A 21,842-nucleotide genomic window follows, 5' to 3' on the forward strand; every position below is an offset into this window, starting at 1 on the left:
CGAGCTTCGCTCTTGCAAAACTGTCCGCATCTTGGATCATATAATGTCCGCGGACGAATATCTGTGCATATTTTCGCGCCAAATGGAGGCTATTGTCTATAACTGTAGGGTGATTTTGCCCACGACACGTTTAGTAAAAAAAATTCGCAAGAAAATTAATGGGTAGGTTATCCTTAAAGTAAAAAAAAGTAATGGAGCAGCGAAAGAATGCGAACATACCACGTCAAACAAAAGGAGCTTTTCATTTTTATTACTTCTTTTTGAGTCGCATTAGTATGGCAATATACTCAGAGAAGGAATTTTTATCTATTACATGAAAAGCCGGTGCTTTACTTTCGTACGAAGGTGCAAGTCATTATGGTTACTTTTAAATGCCTTCCCGTAAGCAACTACATACGAAATTCACAGCTTACGAGTGATAAATTAGAAAAAAAATTCTGCCTAAAGTAGAGGTGTGAACGCTTTGCATTACAACTCTGACGTTTGGGTTGTATTCATTAGTATGATTACAATACAAAAGCTACCTTAAGTTACGATAATTGTAGGGGGGGGGGAGGAAAACTTTATCTACGCAAAAAAAACCCTGTTTCCCAACCACAGCTTAACCTATGATTATATCATATGCTATCAGACTAGAGTCTGACGCAAAAATCCCCTGCGTTTTGGCTCCGAGTCGTTCGAAACGACATGTCACACTCACTGCTTGAACAATAATTGGCTTAACAGTACTAGTTTGTTAAATCAGGATTGCATGAGTGATAACTTTGCTTTGTATACAAAATCTAGAAAAGAGATTCAGATTGTTGTTTTAATAGAGCAATACTGAAGAAACTAAGAAATATCCAGAGAATTGAAGAGTTTTATCGGATCCAGTCCATTGGCTCACTTCCGACCGTCATCATTGCCGTCCGGTGCTGGGCGGTTCTGCAGGTCCATTATCTCTTTAAGTGAATCACTCATGTAGTAAGGCTTCTCGGCACTGCCATCATTCATCTTCATGTCCTCCACTAAAATCAATTACGTTGGATTTAAAACATGCGCAAAGTGTTTTCTTAAATATCAAAAGAGACAGTTATTGAAAACTAGTTACGAGCTCTGTGATAAGGGTTTGAATTCTGGAGCGTCGTATATGCTCAAACCATAGTTAGTAGAAAGGGACTCCCCCCTCTACTAACTATGCTCAAACTTATACCTTGATCTTGGTCTTTTTTTTTTTTTTCTCTGGGATTTTACGGCTTTCGTCCACAAACTCAACAAAAACACCAAGATAACGACAAACTAAACCCAAATTCGATCTGGGAACAGTGGATGACGTAAACCAAGGAAAAATCACAATTTCTCCGAAACTGTTCTCGGAATTGTGATTTGTCTTAATGAATGAAGGAAAACGCCAAGTGAGTTGGCGACGACTGTTTTCACTTTATTCGGCTCAATCCTTTAAGTCTGCTCGCCGGCTTCTCCTGTCCGAACGGGCGCCTGTATCTTTCTTGTTTCATCATGCTTTTTCTCTTTCAATTTACACTTTAAAATCTGTCTCCTGTAAAGTTTTCGAGGGAACATGGTCTCTAGAGTCTAGAATACTCACAGAAGCACAGGAATATGGTGTCAATTGCCATGTCATAGACATCAAAGAACAAGATTGCTACAGCATACGCAAAAATCACCATGATCTGAAATTAAATTGAAGAAGCAATAAGAATTTTTCAAAGCAAGGTGATGGTTAAGAAGTGGCTGGAATTTCCATGGGATTTTGGTGTTTCAAATTCAGGTGAAGAAATTTCTTGTTAGTACGTCAGAGGAAGTCCATAGCTACGGTAAGTTATGAAGTTTTTAAGATTTGTCCTAAAGGCATAGTACTCGGCAGCGTTCACTGCAAAATCCACAATCCAGAGGAAGACAAATGCAGTTAGCGGTCTACTTACAATGGTTGGCACGACATCAAACTGTAGAGTATCAGGATCATCTTTGTTTAATTTATCAAACCAAGAGAAACTGCAGACCGCTGAAAAATGACAAAATATAATAAACATTGTAAGTTGCTAGTTGACGCAGCAAAACTTTGTCGCACGCAACCTGTTGCCGAAAGGAATTATCTGGTTTAAGCGAACGTTGGAAAACTAGTCGCTGCTCCATCGACATCGGCGGCTTGGAGTAGCTTACGAAGGGAAAAACTAACGCACTGGCCAGAACAGAAGGTAGGATTGCTTGTGCAAGATTAAGTGATCATGGATTCTTTATTGATTGTGTATCACTCCTTATTGCAGCGCACAACGACTGACTAGGACCAGAGCTAGGACGAAAGACAACGATTTTCTGTTGCGACAGAGTGGAATTGAATGTGCACGTGATGCTTTTGCGCAAATGATGGAAAAACGAAGATAGGTAAATGAACCGCATTTTAGTCACATTTCTTTCTTTCCTTCCCGTCACGTAATCTTGTATCACTTTCACAATAGAACCGAAGCATTTAGGACTAACAATGCCGCGCGTTTAATTTTAGTGTCCCTATTCAACCGCCATTTTCTTGGCACAAAGAACTGCTTCATTGTCTAGAAAGTGTTTTACTGAGAGTAACAGCATTTCAGTTAAGTCTGACTGCAACTTGCCTTTCTAAAAAGGGTCATCGATATCATGTAGTGCCTTGGACAATTTATTCGAGGATGATTACAATTATGGTAATCAGGCTGAAAAACTGACTCACCAACAATTCCAACCACAAACAGCTTGCCCATGAACAGAAGGAATGACGTTACACTGTTAACAGCTACCACCCTGGCAAAGAGTATCAGTTATCACATTAAGACATTCTAACGGTTCTGCGAACCACAAAAATCAGAAGGTGTATGGAGTGGTCAACATTCTAGGGAGACTTAGAAAACACATCTGTCACGAAATTACGTTACGCGACACCCCTTGTCAAGCAGCGAAAAACAATTATATCAGAGTAAATCTCGAAACTTATTAAAACTCACATGTTTTGTTAGTATACAGGTAAGTACTTGCAATTTGAGGGCGCACAGTGAAGGAATAAGCAAGATAAGTTTTACCCTTTTAACAACTTTTGAACAAGCAGTTTTTTAAAAATAAGATCTTTTCTATGACCATGATGGAAAGACGTGGCATTCGTCATATGACGTTGAATTTGCAACTGAATTGACCCCACTTGAGTCGCTATCAAAAAATACAAACAGTTCCAAGGCACCCTATGTTTCTGTTTCATAGCGAGGGAAATTGTGAAGCCTTTGATAAAAAAAAATGATCCTTTTCACCCTGGTGGAAATGAAGTTAATATTCACAAGACATGTTCGGCACTTTATCTTATTTTGAAGGGAAGGGTCTCCACAACTTGGAGGTGGCCTAATGGTTGGTGTCTTCTTCCTTACCTCAGAACATTTTCCAAAAGGAGCATGAAGGCTTCCTTTGCAGCACCACAGAAATTCTTTCCTTTGATGGCAATCTACATAAGACAATACAACGTGTAATAAAACAGTGTATGCATATCGGTCTAATCTTGACTTGATCAATTATCTTTTAAAACCATTGTGTTTATTTTCCATTTGTCCCTATTTTCATTCAAACAGTCTCAAGCAATCTCTTTAATAAGTGCCAAGCAATCTCATTAATAAATGTCAAAAAAAGTTAAGTCACAGGCTTTGAATCTCTCAGTGTAATTTTATGTAATAAGATAGTGACTACAAGTAATTCAACATACTATGATGTAAGCATTCTTGTTGAGGAACTTGAGGCACTTTTCCAAACACCAGAAACAGCACTTGCAACAGCTGCACAAACAAAATCATTACATCAAAAAATTTCCTTTCGGAAATTTACCACTGGATTTGATGAAAAACAAGAAGAGAGAACAACAACAACAACAAAAAAGAAATAGGTGGTCTTTTCTTAATTTCGTTCCCACATCAAGAAAACACCATTGAACAAAAAAACCAAACAAGAATGATTTAAGTAAGTACCCGAGAAAAGCCCATGAGGCTTTGCTCCAGAAAGGAAGAAAATTTAGCGAGAGAAATAAAGACATTGGAGTTTGAAGAAAATTAACTTAAAAATCAAGTGTATACTGACCACATAATGAACTTAACAATCTTGTTGTCCTGGCCAGACTCTAAGATTTGAGAAAAGGTCAAGTCACACTAGTTAGCCACAGAGCAAGGTTACACTAACTGAGTGAGGAAAGCCAACGACTAATAAAATAAATTGGACGGTGATACATCATCTGCGTACCTTTAAGTTTGCGATCAATGTATTCTAACACAGCCCTGATGAACTGGACGATAGCAATGATTGCAGCTCCAAAAGCCAACGATCCAGTATGGTACCTAACAAAAATATTGTTTGAATTTAGTTTGCTTCTTGAGGAAATTCCCAGAAAAGATAAGAAGAGGGTGCCTTGTAGATTTCTTGCTTGGTGGATAGTATATATCGTCTGAACAAAAGTGCATATGATTCGGCAAATGGAGACTAATTACATGTCCAATTCCAAACTAAAAAACTTTTTCCTCTTTTATTGCTCTGGTATGTTGATTATATAGGCCTTACAGCTGTACATGTAGATTACAACGGGGTTAATTCTAGAAATTGGCCAAAGAGGACCTTGTGGGACCTCTTTTTTCATTTTTGGGGGCCCTTTTTTAACTAAGTCAAGAAAGGGGTAACCCAAAAATTTTGTTTGAATGTATTTGTAGAGTTACAGAAAAAGACAAGGCTACTGAGATGATAAGAGGCTATAAAGGAGCAGTCAGGGCTTCCAATGCTTTAATTTCTTCCACCAGCTCCCACTTCCCTAAAATGACATTGAACTCTATCTTGGGAAAAGCAGCATGAACATTACCTTATGGTGCGCCAGAAGGATTTAAGGATTGGGAGCGAAGGAATATCCTATAAACAAGGAAAACAATGCAAAGTCTGAAAATTCAAGAACTGCAATAAATTATCCAAGACAAGTATCTGTTAATCTGGGCTCAGATCCGTTCAGTTTCAATCTACAATAATAGTGTTTCAACTGCAACACCACAACGTGACTTAAACTGTTAGTAGTCTATAGCAATCTGAGTGTGGTATAATTGGACACATTTTAGGGTTTAAATGGTTTAGAGCGCGTTTCTATTCATTATTGTAAAAACCAAAACCAAACTTCACACAACGGCTAATCAGAAGCAGCATGGAAAATAACTTTAGGAGCCAGGGAGACCTCAAAGTAAAAAAATGGCGGGAAAACGCGGGTGACCAAGTCGCGATTGGTTTTAGTTTTTCATCTGATTAGTTGAGAAACTGGTGCGAGTTTTCTGGACCAATCACAGAGCGAAGAAAAGCAGACCCACTGCCATGTAATTGGATTATTTTCGATTTCAACTCTGAGGCTGAACCGAGCTGATCTGGAGACTAATGAGACAATTATAGTTAAGTGAAAACCACAATAATAAACCTGCACCTTTAATTCACCTTCTTAATTAGAAATATAGACAAATAAAAACGTTTCAGCCGATATACTTACATCCGGCTTGTGGAAGGCAAAATACCATGAAGCAAATGCACCAGCCAGTGCACACTGACCAAGGGCAATGATAAAGTTCATTATCCACAGCCAGCCAAAGAAATGGAAAACTTGCATACGAAACAGATGTCTGTAAAGAGAAACAATTAACTGGTTGCTTTAAGAGACTAGGTAGCTATAGCAATAGTGTACGGGCATTCATTCTACTTTAGCTACTTTTCGTGCACCTCACTCCATGAGTTCCGCGCGGTTCACTAACATCTATTTTTTCCGCCGATATTTTTACTCACGCGCTGCATTGCAAGACGTAGCACTTGATCGATGGCGGCCCTTCATCAAGTGGATACGGTATACTAACATGTGAATAGAATTTCTTGATCGCTCATTGGGTAGTTCTGCGGCAACTAGCCAACCACTATATACAGAACAAAAATGACGACACAGATCTGTGCGATTAAATGGTAAGTTATTGTATCCTTGCAGCGCCGGTGACCTAAGCATTGGTGATAAATTATTTTAAAGCCATGCGGCAAACCACAATTACGTACAAATCTGACGCAATGCACAAAAGAAACACATGTACATTTAAACAAATGTACACATTTGACACAAAACACAAATAAACAGGAATTACTTAGTCGCGATCTGACGTACCAAAGATGGCACGGTGATGGAACTTACACATTTTCATTATATCCAGCCATAACACAACTTGCACTGGTGTTTGGATACTCCTTTTCAAAAGTCTAAAAACGAGAAAAACCAAAATAAACAAATAAGAAATACACTACCGAATTCCTTTCTGTTTCGCCCAGTTTAACCGGAATGATTCGTTAATTAATTCAGAAACAAGGTCTTGCGGTGCAAATCAGTTTAATTTAAGCTTACTCAGTGACGGTGTTTTGGGAGAGTGTGACTCTACCCTGATTTGTGCGTTGTGTTACATCCTTCACTTCCAGGTATCTACATTTTTTCACAGAAACTACACACTAATTCCACAATAATAAATAGTAGGAGAAGCTGTGGCCCAAATGGTTGATGTGAAACCTGGCTCAGGAGTGATGTGTTGTTCACCTTCACAGTGCCTCTATCCTGCAGTAAAGATGACTAAAGGAAAACCGGAGGAAAGACTGCAAAGTAATCTGCTGTGGGCTAACAATCCATCCAGGAGAAGTAGCAATACTCCATATCCTAGTGGCTTAACTCTCTAATAACTGAAATAGGAACTGTGTATTCTTACACGGGAAAAACGTCTATTACTTTTGGCATTTCTGCTTTTCGATGAACTCGTCGTCACTAAATTTTAGACTTATTATTGAGACATGAAATCAATATTTTAAAGTGATGGAAGTTACAAGTAACTCATGCGCTAGATTGCATACTAGTCAGTACTGATCTTAATCGTTGACAGCATTTCTTACCTTTGGTTCGCAGTCAGTCCCGTTTGTTAGGTTGTATTTATCACCACCTGTGGGTACATCAATCACCTTGTACTGCGGTATTCCATTGGTCACCAAGTAACTACACATCACTTAAGGATCACACCACCAACTGCTCTAATAGCATGCTCTTCCTGAATGACACGAATCCCCTACTCAAAACTTTTTAAGTATAGCAGTATACATGTAGTGAATCAAGTAGAAATTTAAGTCACCTAATATTCAACCTAGGTTTGGAGACAGAAAGTTTATTAGTGTAGGTGCATTATAGTAAAACCAATGTTAGGAAAACACAATAACTTGTTGAGGTGATAAAATTTACGATAAAGATAAGAGGGGGGAATGGTAATAATCTTCGTTCTTTGGTGCAACACACCGTGACACCAGGTTAAAATAATACTAAAGTGTGGCTGACTAGTAAGTGGCTGCAGCGCTGGCTGTAGCGCTGGCTGTGCATTCGTGCTAACTGCACAGTGCACGTGGGGCCCGTTTCTCGAAAGTCCCGGTAACTTTACGACGGGCCAGTAACTATGTTTTAAAATCAAAATCTAAAGGATAGGAAAGCAGGTTCTGGCACCCAAACCAGTCCTTTTTGTTTCTTTAGCTGATAGTTTTATTTCATCATTTTCAAAACTTTTGAAATCCCCATCTTGAATGAAAAAAGAACAACTTTACGGGCCCATCAAGTTACCGGGACTTTCGAGAAATAGACCCCTGGGTCGTAAAATAGAGCAATTTTCAATCTTGCTTTCCATTGCTCTCTGGTTGGTCAAGAAAACTTGCACCACTCTCACAACCAATCAGGTGCAAAACTAACACCAATCGCGATTTGGTTGTTGGCGTCTTCCCGCGCGTTAGGCGGTGTGCTTGTTTTTATATTTTTAGTTCTGATTGGCTTTGTTCCTTTCTTGTACTCGGCCATTGTAATTACTTTGGGTTTGTTTCTATGACACGCAATCGCACAGCACTCTAAACTCACCAGTTAAGGTGAAGCAATTTACCCCCAAAGACACACACCAAAGGCCTTCCTGATTACTGTAATTAAAACGCTGGAATTTAATCAGCCACTACTTTCTTATCATTCATATGGGAAGGATACACACTAACACCCAAAAACCAGGCAAACAGAGCAAGCTGGAGCAACCATGGGATGATGGGAAAGACCAAAGACGTCTTGATTGCTGAAACAGCTCTTAAAATAAAAAGTCAAAACAAAGAAATTACAGGAGATGCACACTCGTAAAGCAAACGTAACCCTATTTGTTGCACAAAATATTAGGCAAGAGACATCAATTCAATAATAAGCATACCTGATTTGAATGTAATTTTTGTCAAAAAGATTTGGTTCCTACTGAGAAAATGTTTTTGCATATGGCCTGCATTTATTGCCCTTGACCTTTTCATTAATCACTGGGGATAATAAACTTTGACCCAGTATGAACTTTGCATCATTCTAAACCCACCTGCAGGTCATTGAAATAAATGTAGATGTAACAGGGATAGAGGAAACAATCACAAACAGCAGCGAAATGAAACACAGTTATATCTTTACCAAAACAAGATAGGTATAACTTTAATTTTTTCAAATTTAAGGTGGACACCTAAGAAATACTTTATACTTCAAAAAAGGGTTTTGTGTGTGGAAGTAAAAACCGACCATCAAATACAGATTCAATACTCAACATACTTGCTGGATTCCTTTATCATGGAAATAGCAATCCGGATTCTTTTACACAGGACAAGAACAATCAACAAGAGGATAACCAACAGAACAGTCAAGAAAATACCTGGAAGCAAGTTACAGCTTGACATCAAATCAAAACATTCACAGAATCAAAGAGAGGAGTAATTGCAAGGGTGGAAGACAAGCCAAGTAAGGATCGAGAGAGGGGAAAAGTTTGATATTTTAATGCCTGTCATCCTTATCTCCCTCAAATCAATTATCACTTAAAAGTTTATCTCCTGAATCACTATTCTTCAATCACTCTTTCTGCTACCTTCAACATCATACTATGACTCACAATCCAACAATGAGAGGACAGTTATTAACAATACTTACAGACTTGCCAGCTTATGGTGCTTATTGATTTAGTGAAAAGAAAGGATGGCTAATTGCTTACCAATGCCCAGCCAAGTGTCTTTTGACTGAGTGTAGGTGTCCAAGTTTAAGGTAAACTTTAGCTCAAAGTCTTGACTAGTGCCAGAATCTTTTAAGAACTTGTACTTGCTGTAGCAAAAGTACATGCCTAAATGGAAAAAAATTAAAAACAATACCATCAAAAGACCAAAATCCTTATAGTAAGAATTATAAGGTAGCTATGTGTGTGCCACATCTGAACTTTGTATAGGGACTTGCTCATCAAAGAGTCTCTGTGGCTCAGTGGTAGAGCAGCAGAGCACAAAAATGGTCTGAGGTTTCATCCCTCATGGGGACTCAGAATAATTATTTTGTTTGCCCCATGCTCATGACAAGACCAAAAAACACTTCCCTCTATGCCACACCCTGTTTGCCAAATTGTTTAACAAATGCCCCCCCCCCCCATCTTCACTTAAGTTAGGAATCTCCACATAGACTTTATAAATACAATATAAGAATTAAGAATGACATTTACAAGTTTACTAAGCCATGCAGGCTGTTCTCAATATTTGCACCCTTAAATTTTCTTCAATGTTCATCATTTGCACTCCATGTTAATTCTCTCCATCCTCAACTAGGTATTTCCTTCCTTCTTTTTTATTGGTTTACCCTGGCTTGCTTAATCCTTTCCAGTTAACAACAATTTCTCACATAAACCCAAACTTTGATTTTATCCCTTCTCTAAAGCTTGACTTTTTAAGCAGCAAACTTTTGAGCAAATCAGGTTTTCTTTGTTAGTCATATAGAACACTTAAATGGCTTTGTTTGACTGTGTTCTTTTCATCTTTTGTACCATTGTACTCAAATGAGGTTTTTAGATGTATTTTTTAAAACAAGATACCATCTTATTGGATGGTTCAACATGTAATACAAGCAGACATTCTCCTCATTGCTTGTATTTTCCTGCCCTCATGGAGCTTGCAAAAATGTGATGCAACGCACAAAGATCTCCATTTATGACACGTCACACCATATAAATACAAACTCTGGGTAGATTAAAGCAATCTGAGTTTAAAAATATACCATAAATAATCAAGGCAAAGACAGCAATGATGCTACACCAGATGAGAGGGCCTGTTATCCATCTGTAAACATCAAAATAATATCTTCAAAACCTTTAAAATGCTACAGGTCAGAAAAAGCTATACTTGACACCAAAGTGGTAAAATTTGTCTTAACTATTCTTCAAGTTCAAGTTAGTGTTATTGATTTTCAAATCGCTTTATATTTTCATGGCCAAAAAGAAGATGTGAAATTTTGAGTTTTTCTGCCCTTAGATATTCATATTAGTTTCTTTGGATAAGTTCTTGACCCAGACTAAAGAACAATAGTTTATAGAACAATTAATTCATTTTAGTTCAAAAATGAATCTAAAAAGAATGAACTGTTTAATTTGTTAGTCAGAGTGTTTTTTTCCCTACACATCTGATCAACAAGATTAAGTCCTGTTAAACAGGGCCCAATCTTGTAATATTTAACACTCCAGATATATGGTATCATCAGCTGACTCAAGTAGTACCTTGTGATGAGAATGTAGATAAATGCAAGGACTAAAACCAGTATCATGCCTCTGAAAGCAAAACATATTAACTGATAAATAATAGACATGATTAAATTATGCACATCTGATTAGCTGAAAACAGGTGCATTTTTCATGAACCAGAAGTGCAAAGTTGTAGCACGAGTGCAAGTTATTACTGTAAATAGCATGCACTATCAGAATTTTGTCTGCCTTGACTTTCCGCAAAGCTTTTTTTCATGTAAATTAATAGCAATAACAAAATGATTTTGGGTGCAATTTGGTGCAAATAGGCACTTGTAAATTTTTCAAAGACCATGAAAAGCACTTGTCCTGCAAGCTTGTGCAATTTTGTCTTTAAAAGATTTACTTGCATTTATTAACACCAAATTGCACTAAAAAACCATGTTATTACCTGGATAAATATTTTTCAGGCATTTTTATCAATTGAAGCTAACTATAATAAATATCATCATTAAATAACTAACCAAACTATATGTTTTTAACAATTCTGATGACATTATTTTTATCCCAACTGATTATGATCAATAATCCAGCATAATTTAGCAATCAAGTTATCATGAGGTATTGGAAAAGGAATAACATAATTTATGACAAATTATACATTGGAAATGTGACTCACATTAAAAGCCAGTACCATACAGCTTTTATGTCCTCAAATATCTAAACAAATAATGGTAAAAAAAGAGAATAGACTCTCAATCTATGCCTAACCCAAAACAAAATCATATACTGGACAAAGCTGACAGTATCCATTATTGTTAAACAGCCAAATGCATGGCACACCAAGTGTTATTTTCATTCTTTCTTAATTCTTAAATATTCTATGTTCACATGACAAACATGTACACACCGACATTCCAAAATTTTGTGCATTCAAAAGAAATTGAAGGCCTCTGAAAAAAAGAGGAAAATGAGAGTTACAAAGGAAGCCAAGCTCAGTGAAGGACAGGACAAATTATTTGAAATGTGTTGTCAAAAATCAAAACCATAGATGGATCCAAGAGTATTGATAATTATGCAAAACAAAGTTATCAGACAAGTAACTATTAACCTTAAGTCTCTACACAGTAAAGAAATAAAGAAAACAGTAACTAATCAACCATCTAAGAATTAACATATTTTGTACATCTTAACATGCATGTTAGGTTTACAGTCATCAACATGACCTTTAGAAACTGATAAAGGACCAATCAAAGGGTGAAAAAGGTGGAATTTGAAATAAAATCATTCAGCTCTAGATCATTTCTATACACTTTTCCAAAACTACTCATTATAGTTAATATGTGGATGAGAACAGAGCTGTAGAATCACCTTAGAAGAGTACTAAATTCTTGTGCATAAATAAATGAAGTCCTAAATATTGGTATTTATGAAGAAATCACCAACATAACAAGTTCTAGAAATGCTGGTAATAATGCACTGTTATTATAATATAAGAAGGAAAATAATCACAGCCATAAATTGTACACTCACTCTAATCCAGCTTCAATGGCTGCCTTGGTCATATTATTTCCAGCAAGATTTGTTAGGAATGAGCTGTTGACAAGCAAGTTATTTGCCAAGGTTGGTATGCATCGATACAAAACTATAAAAAGATGCAACATCGCAAAAAATCAGTGGACAGGTATTTGAAGTAAAGCTCACTGGAGTGATGCTCCCCCAATTTCCAATTTTAACCAAAGTAGAACAAGACAACCTATGGCCCTTCAACTCTCATGAGTGACCAAGACAGAATTTCTCCCTGCAATATCAAATATAAAATCAAGTAGACAGGTAACAAGAATAAAGAAAATATATCAATAACAAGATTTGTTGATTCAACGCCAAATTCTCTGAAATAACACAATGAGAATTGTACAGCAGAAAGTTAGGAGAATTGCTAATTGAGATCATAGGAGTAAAAGTTAATAAGTTACTGGTATTTCTCACAATCAATTGCAGTTAAAGAAAAAGTCATTGTGGAATTCAAGCCTAAAGAAACTTCAAGGTTTGGTACGTAGGACTCAAACTTATCCCTTCACCCATAACAGTTAAATAGTGCAGCCACTAACTGAGCAATGAAGCCAGATGCTGAGTGCAAGAGACATTTTAGTGGGTTCTATGTGGAAATGGAATACAAAATTTATATATTCAATGAAGTCCCCATTGACCTGTGGAAGATAGGTGTTTTGGAATGCATAACTTATCACAACTTAAGACCTGCTGGAATATCCTAGATATATGAACTAACCAGGCTGCGAGGCCAAATAGTATGGTGCACATTTTCCTTGTACGACCAACTGATGTTTGTTACCCTGTAAAAATTATGATAATTAAGGACCAGTTTTATTACCACACCAAAACAACAGACACCAAATACACCTCATTTTCATGAATGTCATGCACCTTGCAAAAATTTACTCAAGATTATTTTTGAGTTGCTCTATAACAATCCAGATAAATTTTAATTTCCCCTGTATTGAAGGTGATCAAACACAGCACAGAAGATTCCTATCCTCAATGACAAAATAATGTCATAATCAATAAATAAAATTTACATTTAAAAATGAGGCTGAGCGATAATTTCACAAACAGAAAAATGAGTTGTGATTATAGCCAAGTTGGCTATAATCATCTCATATCCAACAAACACCGGTGGAATAATTGTTTTATTAAAAAAAAAATGCCCCCAAGATATTAGACAAATCTTCTCGACTTTATTTTGTAAGAAGAAACTGGGTGTTACAATGTACACTCAGATATTAGATTATGGTATATTGGCTCATATACCATAATGGCTAAGTCAATAAAAAGTCTTGAATTGCATTATCCAATGATCCATTTTTTAATAATAATGATTACACCACAATATCTGGAAGATCTTTATCATGATTATCTTCTCTCAAGGATCTAGGTCATCCTGCCATCCCTTGGTTAGTTTTCTATCTCATCAAAACCAATATTATTGTTTATTACTGATCAGCAATAGAGGCTGTTACCCAGTGTCTGATCCACACCTTGAGAAAGGGTGGCCACAGGGCACAATACTTGAAAAGTTTATCCCATTAGCTATGAGATAATTCAAAAGTGGTCTCTCAATATTCAAATGTGGTTAACTAGTTCTTACTAGTATAGGAGCCAGGCAGTTCATATTTCCCAAAAAAAGTCATTACTCATGATAATCTACATCTAAATTAAAAAAAAAAAAAAAATCATTGGTCTAATTTTGCAATTGTAAGATACATGCCTTTTGATCTTTTTTCACTAGTCTCTAAATATAAAAAGTTACATCACGAATTGCAAAACTTAATAAATTTATAATTTTCCATGTTTTTGTAACATTACCTCAGTAACAGTCTCAACTCCTTCTTTGCAGACCATGTCCCTAGCTTTCCGGCTATATCCTAGCTCATTATTTGCTGGACAAGATTCAACACAAACCTACATAGACAGACAGGATAATAAAAAATAAGAAATAATTAAGACTTAATTGACATGTAGTGATTTCCACTCAGCGAGAGGAATGAACATGCTCATTTTGTTAATTTAAAATGTATCATTCCTTGTTTAATGACTATGATATTGTTCTTGGAACAAAACAAAAAAAGTTCAAACTACTTTAAAAATAATTGCCACATTTAACATGAAGTTAAACTTAACTCTATAATTATACGAGCTTCCAGATAGATAGATACTTTCTTCTAAAACACTAGAGCCACAAGCTGAATTATGTTTAGATTTACAATTTGTAAACAAGATATATAAAAATGTCAATGTAAAAGTACTTTAAATTTTGATTTCTGGGGCATAGATAGATAGATAGATAGTTTATTAGAGTATCGAACATGGCAGTCCGTAGACTGAATTGCGTTACAATTACTTAGAACTAGGAATAAATACAATTGAAATTATAATAAAACCACAAATGCGAAAAACTCTATATATGAATATGTACAAACTAGTCTAAAAAAAAAAATTATGTACACATACTTGGAATAAAAGTGTTCTTAAAACGATTTGTATGTGTACGGGGCATGGCATAAGCCCTGGACTATCTTAGATTATATCTGTGTTCTCTCTTAGGAGGTAAGACAGGCACGAGTTTGTGATCCGGGCATGACGTGATAGACATATTTCACCTGTAAGCTACTTAAAGGCTAATGAACAGTAAGTTGTACAACAAGCACCTGTGGAGTGGGACAAGAAGGAACTGTAACAAATTTGGTAAAGTCTCCACCCTTTGTGGCACAAGTACTGATGTCAAAGAAGAGCAGATATTTTTTATCCCTAAAAAGAGAAAATAGAAGAAAAGTATGAGTTACAAAAAAAAATTGAAGGGTGTGCACTGAACATAACTGTTGACCAAAGCACCTAGATTAAAGGTGATTTACATTAGCCAGTGTTTAACATTGAATTTCCCCTATTTTCATACTAAGTTGTATTGAGTGACTGTCAACTATTAATGCAAATTTGTTGAGGGAATGGTTAGCAACAGAACACCACATGAGATAATTTTTATGACAAAATTGTTCACAAGATTTAAGTCGAGGCTTCAGCTCAACTATCATGTCTCCATTTATAACATACTTCCACTTTCTGTGGTGTATTCTGGTACAACATTGTTTTATATTAAAAATCAACAAGGCAGGAGAGGGGGGACAAAAAATGCAGACAAAAGTAATGCAGGTCTCCTTTAAAGACTTGCCACATGGTGCTGCAACAAAATAACCCTTAAAAATCACTCAGTGTTTCAAAACATACTCTATTGATTTTCAGAAACAGAGCACCTTTACAGGAAAGGTGATTGTTCTGTGAAGTCACAAATTCACGGAAAGATATCTTCCACAGTTGCCCATCTCCCTTAATGAAAATACGAGAGCTGACAAATGGAATGAATTGTTCGAAGGTGAATTTCTGAGACATTCTCATCTCATGAACTAGTAATAAGTCACACCCTCACCCTGTACACAAAACATTTGATTCATTTACTTACACATAGCTATCTTTTCCACAAATGTTTCCTGCAAAAGAGTAATTCCATGATGCACAATGTTAAATAATCTCTAAAGGAATATTAAGTCTACTGTAAATTATAATACTTTGCGCAAAAGTTAATCTTAAAGAATCAGGCTATAAAATTTTACATGTTGACTAGTGCTTCATTGACAGTGATGATAATGATGACAACAGGTGCTCATAATAATACACTTTATATTTGATTCACCACCCATGACTTCAATTCTAAATGAAAATTTAAATCTCATTTTCTTGAGCAGTCAAATACCTTGAGAATCTTGTGGTAACAGAAGTCTATCAGGATCTCCTTCTTTGAAAGCTTTAAAGAATAAAAATGCAAAGAGAAAAATTGAAAATTTGAAAACTTTTCCTATATTAAAGTCAAGCCCATGATTAAGGGAAAACAACGGTAAAAAGAGAAATTCTAAATGATTTAATTATTGTAAGTTATGATAGTTTGTAACCTAATCTTTTAATTGTTATGAATGCTTTAATTCTAATCCTAACAGTTTCACTGTTATGTGATGAAAAATCTTTACAACTCCAACAGTAAAACTGAAAGCTCTTCCATCCTATTCTTACCAATTATTCCCACAACAACCATGCCAACAATATATGCCACAAACAGAATACAGCAGGGAATGTCCGTGCATGACCTACAGAAAATATCAAATACAAATAGCGAATAAAGAACTTTAGACTTGATAAATAAAACTATTTCTCTTATGGTGCTTTTCAAAACTACCATGCAGGGAACCTTCTCCATACTGTAATACAGACCCTGTCCAATAACAATAACAGACACTAAATCTTAGCCCCAGAGAACCCTAAACCTTTTCCCATCCATCCCCCTGATTAGGAGATGTTTATTTGTGTAATTGCACTACAATTTCCCAAATGGAGAACTTAAACCTCATCCCTTAATCTACTGCCCAGGCTAAGAATTACAAAGGAAATGCTGCCATTAGCAATAGCCAATTAAAAAACTTCTGGTACTGAGCAGCAACCTTATTTTAATAAACTGTACTTTTACTCTTACGTTAGTTATAGTTCGCTCCACCTGACACTACTGAAAGACATTAATTCCTATTTTTCACTATGTTTTAGTTCATCTTGTTCTCAATTTGGAAAATGTCTCAGTAAACTTAGCCTGCAGTGCAGGTGTCTTATTAGGGCAAGTTAACATTAAGAGGAATGCAATCATCTATTCAACCAGCCATTTTTTTAGAGTTGACAGTGCAGGGAGGGGGTGGAAAGGACTGAACTTCACTCTCCCACCCCCACCCCTTTCTTATTTTTTCACTGTTGCCCACCCCCGTGATACATATTTCTTTCTATCCCCAGCCTCCTGCTTCCTTTAAAATCAAAGATGATGGTGTGACACTTGCGACAAACGAGATCGAAACTTCAAGGGGTGTCGCTAAGTATAAACAGGACTATCTCACAGGTCGTTTCGTACTTCAAGTACCAGTAACCACAGAAAACCAAGGTTGACATTTAACGATGATTTATTGGTGATCAACGAATAGCGATCTACAAACCAAGATAGACGATACATGATCACAATCGTAAAATATCGGTCCTGCTTGTGCCAAAGGTTAGGAACCAAAACAGCGAATCGAACGAATAAACAAATGGACAAGGCAAAATACAATCCCACACTGGCTAAAGGGACGCTAAACATTAAGCTTTAAAATGCACGTGGGGACACTAAAATATCTGATTACAAACCAATAGAAAATATACAACAATGTAACCACATCCGTAACTAAAATAATCCGTAACAAAGAGATCAAATTTGACTTAGGCTAAATGAATTGTCTATAGTATCCTTAACAAATGGCCATAACTTTTGCTCAGAAAATACTGGGCATTCACTCACCAAAATTACGCCTGCTCTGTAAGCTATAATAAACTTTGATGCGTGTGTGTGCTTTTCTCAGTTACTTGACACATCAAATTGAAAAGAGCACCAATGGTGATTCCTCAAGTGACTTCTGAAAAATGGACACCTTTCTTACATGGACACTACCATCTGTCCCTTGAGTTTCCACATTAGAGAGGTCCAACTACATATAATTACCACCCTAAATACCTGTCTGCGATGGGTCCCTTGAATGTAGCCTTGTTTTTCTTTCCTGTAAAAGATGGATTTAAAATGTTGGATTAAATTAAGGCAATAGTCTTTACAAGTGGAAGATAATGAATATAGTATTTACATTACCAAATATTCAGTAACTGTTCATTACAAGTACATTTACTGATTTCACATGATTTTGACAAATAGGTCTAAATATTAAAACAACATTACCACTCCCATTTATTAAAAAAAGTGAAATAAAGCATTATCCTTTACAAGATTTCTTTACATTAAAAAGTTATAGAAGATAAAGAATATGGTATTTACATTATCAAATATTCAGTATCTGTTCATTACAATTGCATTTATTGATTTCATATAGTTTTGACAACTAATTCTAAATATTAAAACCTCATTGCCATTCCCACTAATAATGAAAGTGAGATAAATCAAAGTCTATGATGTAGCCTGAGAAAAGCAGCTGTCCTTTTGCTCCCTTCGTTTCCCCGCAAAAGAAACGAAGGGAAACAAAGGGAGCGAAAGGACGGCTGCTTTTCTCAGGCTATCTATGATGACACCGATAGCAAGTAGAATTCTAATTTTCTGGATTTTACTGACAATCAATGCATCATTCCAGATATCATGGCCATTCATTTCAGTTAAATGTAGCAGTGAAAATGGTAGAATTAAATCAGCAAGAAAGAAAAAAATGTGTGTATTTAATTAAGGGGAGGAGGAGTGACATGGTAAACATGTAACTCAGTGACTATCAGAAGCTCGTCCAGATGGCATTATTGGCACAGACAAAAAATTATAATATCATTAAGGTCTCAAATATATCATTAAACCATAAAAAGTGCCCCAGTTTAAGACTGAAAAAAAAAAGTCATTTATGTTTATGAATTATAACTTGAAAGGTCATTTGACAGTGTTTTGAGTCACTTGAGAGTCACAATAGACACACACTCCATTATTATGTAGACTTCATTATTATAAGAAAACTCCCTTCGTCAAGAACCCACACAATAACGGGCCTGATCTGAACGGAAGCTTTGAACAACAACCAACTCCAAATCACAAAAATGGAAAATAACAAATGAAAACATAAAGAGCCTATCTGAATCCTGTACAGGTGTTACCAAATTTTTATTATCTTGAAGATCGTCAATCTAAACTAGCTTAAATTTCCATAAAAGCGAAAACTACAAATATCTATCTTTAGGGCTCTGAAAATACATTCGTGACCATAACTAATGACCGATTTTGAAATTCAAAATTTTGCTTTGGCTTTCAGTGGAAGTTTGAACAACATAACAGTTATCCTTTGCTCAGCAGAGTAGAGATACAGTGCTTCTGTCCACGCTTTACATTTAAATAATATATATTCCAAATAGGAGGTGCAACTCGGTTTTGGTTAATTGCTAACGTTATGAAAATATTTGCTTAAGAAGCCATCTCAAAGACACCCGCAAGAAACTATTGAAAAGACTTAGCGAGGCGTTCATATATTTTTATATTGGCAAATTCAAAGATCAAAATCTGTATTGCTGATAAAAAATTCAACTGCACATTTTTCCTTTATATGAGGATATAACTCAGGATAACGACAACATTATTACCCATAAAATGTGACAAAACATGTTGAATAAATTACGTGACCGATTACCAAACTAACATGGCGTAATGACTTGAAAACAACAGTATGCATGAACTAGTTTAAGTAAAAACTATGACCTGTTCAATATAAACACTCACTGGGGTAATGATGCAGTTATGTAGTGGCAAATTTGTGGTACAGTAAATGGCAGTGAACAAATTTAAAGCTCTAAATTTAACGCTACAAATAAAAACGTTTTCGCTGAGCGAGAGGGCAAATTTAGCTGGCGGGGTTAAATTCACAGACGCCTTACACATTTTTTTCGTTCAGCTGTAATTCACTTACACAAGACTACCGTTTGTAAAAACTTTCGATGTTTCGTGTAGCTAAAAGCTACGCGTTTGGATATGAAAAGTAATTTGCATATTCTCTTTGCACGATACGCCATGTCTGCTATAAATATTCGTTAAGTAAAACCGAAATGTACATTTCTTTTGAGTCAGAAGATTAACAGTAACAAGCCTATTACTCTTCCAAGACTCTTTGAACTAAAGCAACCCCGCCTACCAACTGCAAATGCTTACCGTCTTCTTCGTCCGCCATTTTTCCAAGTCACACTTTACGAATCAAAATGTATATAAATTATTTATATACCACTTGGAACAAAATCTCATGAGAAACTGAGCAGCTTTCTTCGCTTGGCTTTTTTTCTCGTCACGTTTTCGGATCCGACAACTGATTCAAGTCTTTCCAGAGCAATGATCCAATATACACGTATTTGCAATTTAAATCACCAGGCGTTACGAGCGTTCTTTAAGTTTTTTGCGTGACACAAGATTTCCATTTCCCTCACGCAAGATTGAGATAAGACTTTTCTAACTAACATTGAGAAACCAGTTTGAATGTTTTTGCCGTGAACACACAGAGATCACCTGACTTACTCAGCCACCCACACATTTCCCTTCTTCCACACTTTCGCTACAAACTCTATGTAAAACAAATTATTATTTTTATTATTACACTTATAATTACCGTTTTTGTCAGCTAGAAGTTTCAAGCTTTCGGCTGCAGATAAGAAACAAATTACCAATGATCATTAGATTCAATTATTGATCTAGTAAACATAAATGAAAATACGAAAATAGTTTCACCTAAAGCGCGCCTTCTACTTGGGGAATGGTAATGTGACAAAATTAATTGCTGCCTATTAACTGTATCAAGGACGACATTTAAATTTGGTCTGTTGGTTGTTCATTGTTTTCGGGTTATGAAAAGCTCCACAGAACAGCACCAGAACTATATCAGGAGATAAGCGTTTTCTCTTGATCGGAAGTAAACAATTTGTTGCTGAAAATACTTGAATTCAGCACCAGTCTTGATGATCGCTGATGCGTTGATAACAGAAACACCATTTTGCTAAAAAAATGCATTCCGTTTCCATGATTCAGTGAATATTTAATAGTGAGGCAGTGCTTTACCAATTCTTCCGCTAAATTTCGGAATTTAAATCAATGTGGTCCACAAGAATTTCCCTAAAGCAAAGTAAATTGTACAATTTTCGTCCTTAGAAGCTTTTAAGTTTACCCAAGTTGCTGTTGCTCTCATCTTGCTGAATAGGCTTTTGTGCATGCAACGAGTGTAACCATTGCTGAATCAGAATGTTTTTCAGAGAATATAAGAAGAGAGTGACATTGAACCACTTATATACTTTAAGACCACCTTAACTCGATAACAGTATAAAAACTTACCTAACGAGAATTTCTTGTTGTACATATGTAAGCATTGAACCATAAAATGACAAACCAACGCTCCAACGAGAATGCTGGAAAGAAAATCGTGAAAGGGTCTGGGAGAAATGCGTGAATTTTAAGAGTACTTACCTTCAGGATCATCTTGTACTTTATTTCCATTTCCATGGGCGGTAGACGCCATCGTCGTACAACCGATGTGTCGCTAATCACGAAGGTCAGACGCGATGTTCACTTACGCTGTGCATAAATTTCCAGGATAAATGTAATTCAACCAATCACTCAAACCTTATTGTTTCAGATGACTGGTTCGTGAGAATTATTCCGCTCCCAATATACCCCCCATTAGATCTTAGATTTGTTAAAAGCAAACACGGACGTCACACAGTCGAGGCTTTTGGACTTCGCAAAACAAACTTTCTTTCGATTTCCTCCTCGCAGTCCCACTTCAGAGGTGGTTTAGAAAGTGTCACGTAACCTGGCGTAACGGACGGACGGGGTTTAAACTAAACGCCGCCCAGTGTTTTAGGAGCCCAAACTTACGAAATTACACTTTTTGGCATATTGCCATCCTTCTCATACCAAACAAGTGTGTTTTTCGTTTGCTAGTAAATTAATATCTGTAATTTCCAAGTAACAACACAGTTGCATCAAATAGTTTGTCGTTAGAGTCCCGCTAGAGTTATTCTGAACAATGAACAGAATGTTTTCAAGGCGGGTTGTTCCAGTTGCTTGGATCACAATCGACGCTGTAATAATTTGTGATTTTTTTTTAAAACTCAAGAGCAGATTAT

At 36.2% G+C, this 21,842-nt stretch overlaps 1 protein-coding gene across 3 annotated transcripts; it reads right to left on the reverse strand.

Annotated features, from left to right (window-relative positions):
• Window positions 1–550: 550 nt before the first annotated feature.
• On the reverse strand, window positions 551–21,491 carry LOC111321269 (choline transporter-like protein 4). 3 transcript variants are annotated; one of them, XM_022924107.2, is made up of 29 exons: window positions 21,181–21,491; window positions 20,333–20,365; window positions 17,719–17,761; window positions 16,206–16,279; window positions 15,892–15,942; window positions 15,601–15,628; window positions 14,795–14,894; window positions 13,953–14,048; window positions 12,859–12,922; window positions 12,102–12,213; window positions 11,479–11,521; window positions 11,248–11,288; window positions 10,605–10,655; window positions 10,109–10,170; window positions 9,069–9,194; window positions 8,636–8,735; window positions 8,048–8,140; window positions 6,931–7,030; window positions 6,191–6,255; window positions 5,510–5,639; window positions 4,847–4,893; window positions 4,240–4,334; window positions 4,081–4,120; window positions 3,713–3,782; window positions 3,384–3,457; window positions 2,702–2,772; window positions 1,923–2,002; window positions 1,586–1,670; window positions 551–1,007 (listed from the first exon to the last, which is right to left on the reverse strand). In XM_022924107.2, exons 1-29 carry the CDS (start codon window positions 21,230–21,232, stop codon window positions 883–885), a joined length of 2,151 nt encoding a protein of 716 aa, XP_022779842.2. In that variant the 5' UTR covers window positions 21,233–21,491; the 3' UTR covers window positions 551–882. The 3 variants fall into 3 exon arrangements, with proteins under 3 accessions (XP_022779842.2, XP_088613885.1, XP_022779851.2); XM_088757759.1 differs by lacking the exon at window positions 21,181–21,491 and adding an exon at window positions 21,049–21,088; XM_022924116.2 differs by lacking the exons at window positions 20,333–20,365; window positions 21,181–21,491 and adding an exon at window positions 19,885–20,116.
• Window positions 21,492–21,842: the final 351 nt, after the last annotated feature.

Source organism: Stylophora pistillata, chromosome 4 (genome assembly GCF_964205215.1).
Source record: "Stylophora pistillata chromosome 4, jaStyPist1.2, whole genome shotgun sequence".
Taxonomy (NCBI): Eukaryota; Metazoa; Cnidaria; class Anthozoa; order Scleractinia; family Pocilloporidae; genus Stylophora; species Stylophora pistillata.